The sequence below is a fragment of the Mesitornis unicolor genome, unplaced genomic scaffold (assembly GCF_000695765.1).
Source record: "Mesitornis unicolor isolate BGI_N332 unplaced genomic scaffold, ASM69576v1 scaffold12558, whole genome shotgun sequence".
Lineage (NCBI taxonomy): Eukaryota > Metazoa > Chordata > Aves > Mesitornithiformes > Mesitornithidae > Mesitornis > Mesitornis unicolor.
Window position 1 is genome coordinate 17,991 of NW_010202615.1, and position 8,176 is coordinate 26,166.

Below are 8,176 nucleotides of genomic sequence, written 5' to 3' on the forward strand. Positions count from 1 at the left end.
TAATAATAATAATAATAATAATAATAATAATAATAAAAATAAAAATAAAAATAAAAAGAAACAAAACCAAAACCCCACACTACCAACCCAAGTCTGTATCTTGCCATCTGACATCCAGGAGAGTCTCCTATGAGTCTCCTAGAGACAGAGCAATCAAACTGCAAATAGAAGTGTTTAAAGTCCTCTTCATTGCAATTATTTTAATTCCATTATTCTGACATTACATAGCAGCTTTCTCCACAAGCCAGAAACAGTTCCTCACATACCAGACCAATCTTTTTCACTGCTCATTTTATTTCACAGAAGGAAACTAATGCCTGATTCAAATTCACTTGAAATCCATAAAAATACAACTATAAAACTATTTGCTCTCCTTACCATAGACATCCTGGATGAAGACCTCCTTCTGACAGGATTCACTGAAACGGGCTGGGTTTGCCTACAAAAGAAATCTTAAGGTGAAAAATGGTTCTTAACACCACCAAGACCTATTTCAAGCCTTGAAAAGTGTTCCTAAGTTCAGCTGAAATCACTCCATGCTTCTTGGAGCAAGGCCCTTTGTTAAACAGCCCTCCCGACAGACTGAAAAGGAAGCTCTGTGCATAAACCACCATCGCAGACAGGATGATCAAAATATCTCAGTTATTTCTTTGCCTCATTTCTAGGCACAAAAAGGAGACGTCCCTGAAGACCTGCAGCAGGGCAGGAAAAGCAGTGGAGTAACTGGGAACTGGTTCCAAATTTGAACCCCACACAAACCTCCTACTGTAAGCTACCTGTCCTACAAGAGCGGACACAAGGTTGTTCACAGAATGTAACCCTACAGGTGTTACAGGAACTGGAAAGCACCACAATACTGCATGAGCTTTTGTATGCTCTGATATTCAAGCTAACAGTAATAGGTTTTCCTAATTTGTTGGATCACCTCGAGGATGTAAGGCTCAGAAATCTGCCTCCCACACTACACTCCACCTGCATCTTGCAGCAGGACAGAGGTCAAAAGGCAGCAGAATAAAACAAATGCAGGAACTGCCAGATTTCAGAAATGAAGACGGTTTTTCAGCTCACCCTTTAGGAAGTGAAGGACGAGAAAGGATTGGAAAGCGTGGAAGGGAAAGAATGAGGGAAGATTTCTGAGAGCCCTCCTCAGGTGGAGAGTCCAGGGAGTCTCTAAAGACAAGGTACGGACAGAGAAAGAAAACAAAATCTGAACTTAATACAGGCATGCATGAGACAGTTTCCAGCAGCAAGAGCAGATGAGAGGGAATCTTGAGTAGAGATCATCAGAAAAGTTCTTCTGAGGACTTTTTCTATTAACAAAACCCTGTTGTGGTCAAAGGGTTGAAATCGGTAATCCTGACAGTCAGCACAGACCTACAGAACTGGCATTATCCAGACAGCAATGCACGGGTCCCACAGATGCACCACTTCTACCAGTGTTTCTTATCCCTCTCAAAAGGCAGCCAGGTTTACGAGCTTAGTGGTACGAGGTCTACCCTGTTCCAAATTAATCTTACTCTTCTAAAATAAGTTTGCATTGAACACACTGTGTTCATCTGTGGTACAAAATACCCCGTTATCTTTCCACTGGCCTCAGCAAATTTTGGACCAACCCCTTCATAGTTATCTCCTTGTGTACAGAGAAGAGGAATGGGACATTGGGGAAGCAGCTTTTTTTTAATGACAGACTATTTACTAGGTCTAATTCTCTATTCTTTGACTGAAGTAACTTAACTGAAAGCTGTAGCGGTGCAGTAGTTCAAATTCTAGCCCTTGATTTACAAGCTGGAGATCAGCCCATTTAAATTTCATTTGATGAATTGTATTACTTTGCACTGCTGCTACTTGAGCCACACGGATTCCGTGGATACCCAAAGGACCACATACCTCTCAGCTGTCAATCCAGCACATTTCAGGAGTGCTTCACATTCACTTCCCGCCCTTTTAAAGGCCTCTAGGGTGTCCTTTCAGAGCAGTTCACCCAAACCCAGGCCAAAATCCCAGTGATTCCAGTAGTTCGCAAACATTACAGCAATAGCAAGTAGCCCAGAAAGCAACTGAAGTCTGTCACATCACTGAGATCCAGCAGCAGAGGCCAAACACTATGACTTTTGGTAAGATTTCAGTGTTTAATATTGTCCTCTGTCATCTCAGAAAAGATTGAGAAAAAACCCCAAGTCATAAACTCCCAAAAAGGACAGTAAAGACATTACAGAGGCTATACAAGATTTCACGTCCCAGTGGAAGCTTCCAGGGCACCAAGAGTTCTGCTGATGTGCTCTACTTACAGGCTGCATTTGTTTAGTCTGTAAAATTTGTGTCTGGCCACACACATCCTCCACACGTATTTTGCTGTTTCCATATCTTCCTGCCAAAAAAAACAAACCCAGAATTGGCATATTAGGCCAAATACACAGATCCATCACTTGCTTTCAGACAAGCGACTGTCATTTTTAGGATTAAATTAGCATTTACTGATTTTTGTTTAATGTAACTTTATTACTGTCACCAGGTTTTCCATAAAACTGTACTTTGTGGGCCTGAACATGCAGTCTAGACTAACAACTTCATTAGATTTATGAAAATTGAAAGTAGAAGACTTGTTGAAGACACTGTCATCAGCTATAACACTAAGGTATTTTAATATATATATATTACATATATATATGTAATGCTTTAGGTTCGTCAACAGCTGCCTTCCTGTAGCAGCTGGTAGATGCTACATAACATTAATTCTGCAAGGAACACTGTGGCCCATTCCAGCAAAGCTGTAAGATCAAGTTTATCTTTAAATGTTACTGATTTAAAAAACATGCTAGAAATTTCATTGGAATGGACAAAAATGTTTATGACTGACCAGCTGAACCCAACTCATCAATGTACTCAATATGGAGTCAGATTTTCAATGCCATCCAATAGAAAGCTAACCAGAGACAGGATTATTACCTTTGACTCACTGACATTAGCAGTCTTAATTTACGTTTTTATTTACTGATGCCTTAGTGAAAAAAGAAAGGTAAAACTCTACTCACAGTTTGGAATTGGATTGTCTCCTCTTTGTTTGCCAGCTCTAAAGCGAAAAAGGATTTGTTGTGGGACATGTTGGCAATATCATGCCACCTACAGTCAAAAGGGACAGAACATGACTGGCAAGCTCTGACTTTCAGACCACAGAAAATGCAACTGAAGAACAGAACCATGTCCGCAAATATGGATAAAAAACTGAGGACAAATAAAGAATTCATCAGTCTGCCTGAACCAGTTGCAGACCTTCACTTCCATATCCATTAAATGAATGCTGAAACGAAAATATCTGTGTGACTAGAAGATGTGCAACAAGTACAGTAGTAAGTGTATCACTTGTCTTCCACATGAAATACTTTCAAGTGTTCTTTAAAAAAGCATAGACAAATTTAGTTATCAGTAAATTATAATTTCCTGACTGCTTGAAAGCCAACCATACATTCTAGGGAAAAAAATACCTACACTGAACAAAGCCATGAAGGCATTATTATACGTATTTTCTAGAACTCTCTTGCATAGTGTCAGATCAGAAAAAGTTTGAGTGCAAGGAATATAATACATACATTTATTCAACTTCTTCTTAAATACAAATGTAGTTTGATCCATAAGTATTATGTCAGTGTAAATAAAGCCTGTATCACTGCTTTATTAAAGAATATTCTGCAGTGGACTAACACAGGGAAGCAGCATGATTTACATCTAGGACTCTCTTCCATTTTCATTACACAGATGTGGCCGAGAGCATTTCCTATAGCTACTCAGCATCACATGTGTGAGGTAGAGAAACATTAAGGTAATGTCCCCATTTTGATGTAGAACAAAGATTCCCTCAAGATTTAAGGCACTGGTTTCCAGGCATTTATGGACACAATTATGACATTACTTGAAGCAATCTGAAGCATAACTCAACCTTTGTAAATTGTACAGGGGGTCATCTGTCTAGATAATTTTGCCACCCAAATACACTCTTAGAATTAATCTGTCTTAAAGAGATTCAACCTGCAGACACTGCATTGAAAAAGTCCTTCGGTATTTGCTGTAACATGACAACTACAAGGCTGTGTTCAAGTTTATCAAATGAATAAACACACATCATATCCAACAGTCACACACGTCAGTGAGGAACACACGTAAAATGTGAAGTGCACCAAGGTATTTTAAGAAAGAACAATACGAACCTAAATACAACAGGAGGACGACCATTTTTGTGTTTCACAAAGATCCCATCAAGACAAGCTCCAATGAATATGTCACTTCCTTGGCTGTCCTGTGAGAAGTTGCAAAATATTACGCAAATACATGAAGGCAAAGGTACATGAGAAGCAACTACTTGGACAATTCTGGGGGAGAAAAGGGGTGCTGTAGTTTTGGGTTTTATTGATTTTTGGCAGGAAGTAACCCTTTTCACATGGGGAATAAAAAGCAGCTGAGACAGATGAAAGGCCTGGTTACCTTCGCAGGATAGGTCTCTTCACCGTAGCCCTCCATTCTCTCTACTTCCTGCATGTACAACATTTCTGCATCAGGAGGAGTAAGGCCTCTACAAACGAAAACAACAATCACTACCACTGTCAATAAAAACTGACTGACACTGTCACAGCTTCAAAAGCACCCCCAAGACATCCAGGCAACCCACAAATGATGTTGTTTCCATCTGTACCAGTGGCTGAGAGATTTGTCTCACACTGATTCTACTAACTGCCTTCTCTCAGGCATCTCTAGGGGTAAATGGCAATAAAGAGCAGTTCTCATCTCTGCTAACGGCAGACAACTATCACACCCTTCTGCACATCTCTCACTGGCACCACATTTTCTCGCTCTATCGGAACGATTACTCTGGCACACGTTCAAGACCCGAATTTCTCCTATTGCAGTCTACATAGGACCAACAGAAGTTTGGTGCTTCACATTTCAGGAAAGGGAGCTCATTTCTTAATGCTGACTGAGTTTTAACTGTGATGGTTTGAAAACACAAGAAGGACAGGATCTGTAGGTAAAGGTAATATATTTTCCAATTAGACCAAGCAGCAAAGACAGTTTTCTCACAGACTTGCAGTAGTGTCACAGGGATAAAATGCTTGTGTTTCCCCATCTACCTCATAAAAGAGCACTGTTCTCTACTGCAACGTCCTGTCGTGCTCATTTCTACGTCTATCAGTACTTTCGCAGTCATCGAGCTCTCTGTTTCTTCACTTCTTCCTAAAGCCATGCAGATTAGGTTTGCTTTGCTGAACCTTAACCACGCAGTCTTGTTACGAAAGCATTTCAAAGGTAAATGGATTCCCAATTTCCAAACTGTTGTTTCAAAATAATGCAGGAAAAAATAATCTCAACAATAATATTCTCAATTTTCAAGCAGACTCCTCCCACTTATTTTAATGGTCATTCTGTTCTCCTTTCACTTCCATTCAGCAAAAATTCTTACGAATTTAATGCACATTTATCAGTGCAAAATTCATTTAAAGGGGAGGCAGAATCAGTCCAACTGCCTCCTGAGATTCCCCGCATCCTGAGCCACCGAAGCAAGCACATCAAAATTAAGCAGTAAGGAGTTTTAGAAACGGTACCTGTACTTCTGATGTAGCAAGGCAACTTTCTGTGTCGCTTCTTCCAGTATTTTCTCTTCTTGTAGCCAACCCTTAAGGCAAGACAGCATTTATAGAATGAAATAAAGAACATTCTAAGAAATTAAGTGGTTATAGTGTCTTTACACAGGCAGATCAACCCTCCGCTCTAGACTGGGAGCTTAGGTGCTGTAATATGCACATACCCAGAAACAAAAAGCACAGACACAGTTTTGAAGTAGTGTTACTGACTTTGCCATCTCCACCCCAACCTTCTTTTCAGTCTAACATAGAATAACATTGAGAAGATCTTGCAACATCTTTGCTTTTGTGTAATACAAGGTGTCCTATCTCACTGGAGTCTCAAAGAAAACCTTTACTGCATTTGGCAACGTAGGGAGCAGCAAGCAAGCTGGATCATGGAGTCTTTAATGACTTGCATTTATCAATCTAAAGAAAGATCCAAATGCATCAATTTAAGAATTTAAATTTATCAATCTGAAGAAAGTACTTACCACTGGAAACAAAGCAAACCTCTGTAGAAACTCCTGAGATTCATACTGATCATAGTCTCCAAAATCAGCTAAAAAAGAAAAGAAATCTTGAATCCAAACACTTGTAACGCAATAATTCAATACCCAATTAATTGCAGCAGGATTTCCAAGTGGCAAATCTCCATCCTATTGAACTACAACCTGAAAGTAAAACAATGCAACAAACTGACCAGTGATGTTTATGAAGAGGAAAAGCAAAAACACATCCCATCTTTTTGCCTTGTTCAGAAAAACCGGTAAGACTCCTTGTGGATAGGAAAGGAGAAGAAATGATAAAACAATCAGAATGCTGCTTAGTTCCTTGGGTCTTTATTTGTTTGGGTTTTAATCACAGAATGGTTGAGGTTGGAAGGAGATCCTCCAGTTTCTCCTCCCAGCCCCAAGCAGGGTCACAACAACAGATTGTCGCAGAGCCTCCTCCGGTCCAGTTTTGAATACAGGGGACAGAGACTTTACAAGTTCTCTGGCCAACCTGTTCCAGTGTCTCACCCCTCTCACAACAGATACATTTTGTTACGTGTAGATGAAGTTTCCTGTATTCAATTTGTGCCCACTGTCCAAGAAGAGTCTGGGTCCATCTTCCTCACTCCCTCCTGTCAGACACTCAATGCCTCGCAGCACAGCACGGGCAGACTGCACACAGCAGTGTTATTATGGGTATACTACCCATAATGGTGTAATTTTAGATACATTTAGGAACCAAATCTGCATTAAGCATTAACTATTAATACGCAGGTTATTTATGATGAAAGGGGAGAACTTGTGACATGCTACACCAACACAGCACTTGAGATAAAGCGGTGTTTAGAATTAGCCTGTTGTAATTATTTCAAATACAGATCATTCTTGAAACCGCTTCACTCGAAACAGCAAACAACTGCTTCTGCTCATTCACCAGCTAAAATTAACTCACCTACCTGGTATAAGCTACTTCAGTCATCGGAGCACCTTAATTTAGAACCTGCAGTTTGTCCCGAGTTGTTTTATTCACTGTGTTATCAACACATACAGTTTCTCTCTTAAACGAGACTGAAAAAGGAATGTGAAAGCTAAAAGGATAAATATTTTCCATCTGGAAAGAGGATTATATTGGAAGATTCCTATAAACAACTCACTGAGCAGAGAGACATTTACACTGTCCAAAGACATGAAAATAACAAAGCAAGATTTTGTTAGTTGAAGACCATTAAATCCTGGCTGGGATTAAACAGATCCACTGTTGTATAAACAAGGCACTGATATAATTCACCCCACTCCGCTGGGACCCCATTTCCAAAAAACATAATCATCATCTTTAATGGGATAGTACCAGCACAAATAACTTTAAAAAGTCAAAACATCTGAAGTTGTATGTACGACCAACGATTTTAAGTCCCTTTCCATTTTGGCAGATTTATAATTGCTGGTAGGTATACAGGAGTGGCATTCACTGTGAAGCAATGCACAAACACACTAAACAGAGCTGTTGCCATTAAAAACTTCTCTTTTGAGAGATTTAAGACTGAACAAGCATGGTAGAAGGGAACTCCAGTCATGGCCAGTGCAGACAGACCTAGGACTGGTGGTTCCCTGGTGTAAACTCTATCCCGCCTGACTCCAGTTAGGAAAAATGAAGCTGTTTTCCTGTAGCTATCACAGAAATGGGTCTTCAGGAGCGATATGAACATAGGAATTGTTAACAGTCTTGCTTGAAATAATCTTAGGTGTCAGGATATTTGGGAGAAAATGTGGAGATACAGGTACCAGTGTACGTTCAAATTTGCTTAGTTATTAAAACATGTCTCGTTAGCATGTCAGAATAAAGAGTCTTCATTAACAGAAACAGATGAAAGGTCTGTTGACGTAAGCAGACAAATAAAGCCTTTGACCCCAAAGGAATTCAGACATCTAAGTCAAACCCAGCTCCTGAAAATACATATCAGACACCCAGGTACCCCTCCGAGGACTGAACAGAAACACCAGCGAGTTCTGGTCTCACTGTTGCCCCTGCTCAGCCCCTGTGACAAGGTTCTAAGGAGCAAGGCTTCCAAGACC

General features: G+C 40.1%; 1 protein-coding gene across 1 annotated transcript in view; it reads right to left on the reverse strand.

Annotated features, from left to right (window-relative positions):
- PTPN21 (protein tyrosine phosphatase, non-receptor type 21) overlaps nucleotides 1–8,176 on the reverse strand; it is a 31,240-nt gene that overhangs the window by 11,795 nt on the left and 11,269 nt on the right. The window contains exons 4-10 of the mRNA XM_010190455.1: nucleotides 6,104–6,171; nucleotides 5,592–5,662; nucleotides 4,477–4,564; nucleotides 4,203–4,291; nucleotides 3,033–3,120; nucleotides 2,289–2,368; nucleotides 379–439 (exon numbers count right to left, since the gene is read on the reverse strand). Coding sequence (XP_010188757.1) covers nucleotides 379–439; nucleotides 2,289–2,368; nucleotides 3,033–3,120; nucleotides 4,203–4,291; nucleotides 4,477–4,564; nucleotides 5,592–5,662; nucleotides 6,104–6,171 — 545 coding nt within the window. The remainder of the gene's footprint in view (nucleotides 1–378; nucleotides 440–2,288; nucleotides 2,369–3,032; nucleotides 3,121–4,202; nucleotides 4,292–4,476; nucleotides 4,565–5,591; nucleotides 5,663–6,103; nucleotides 6,172–8,176) is intronic.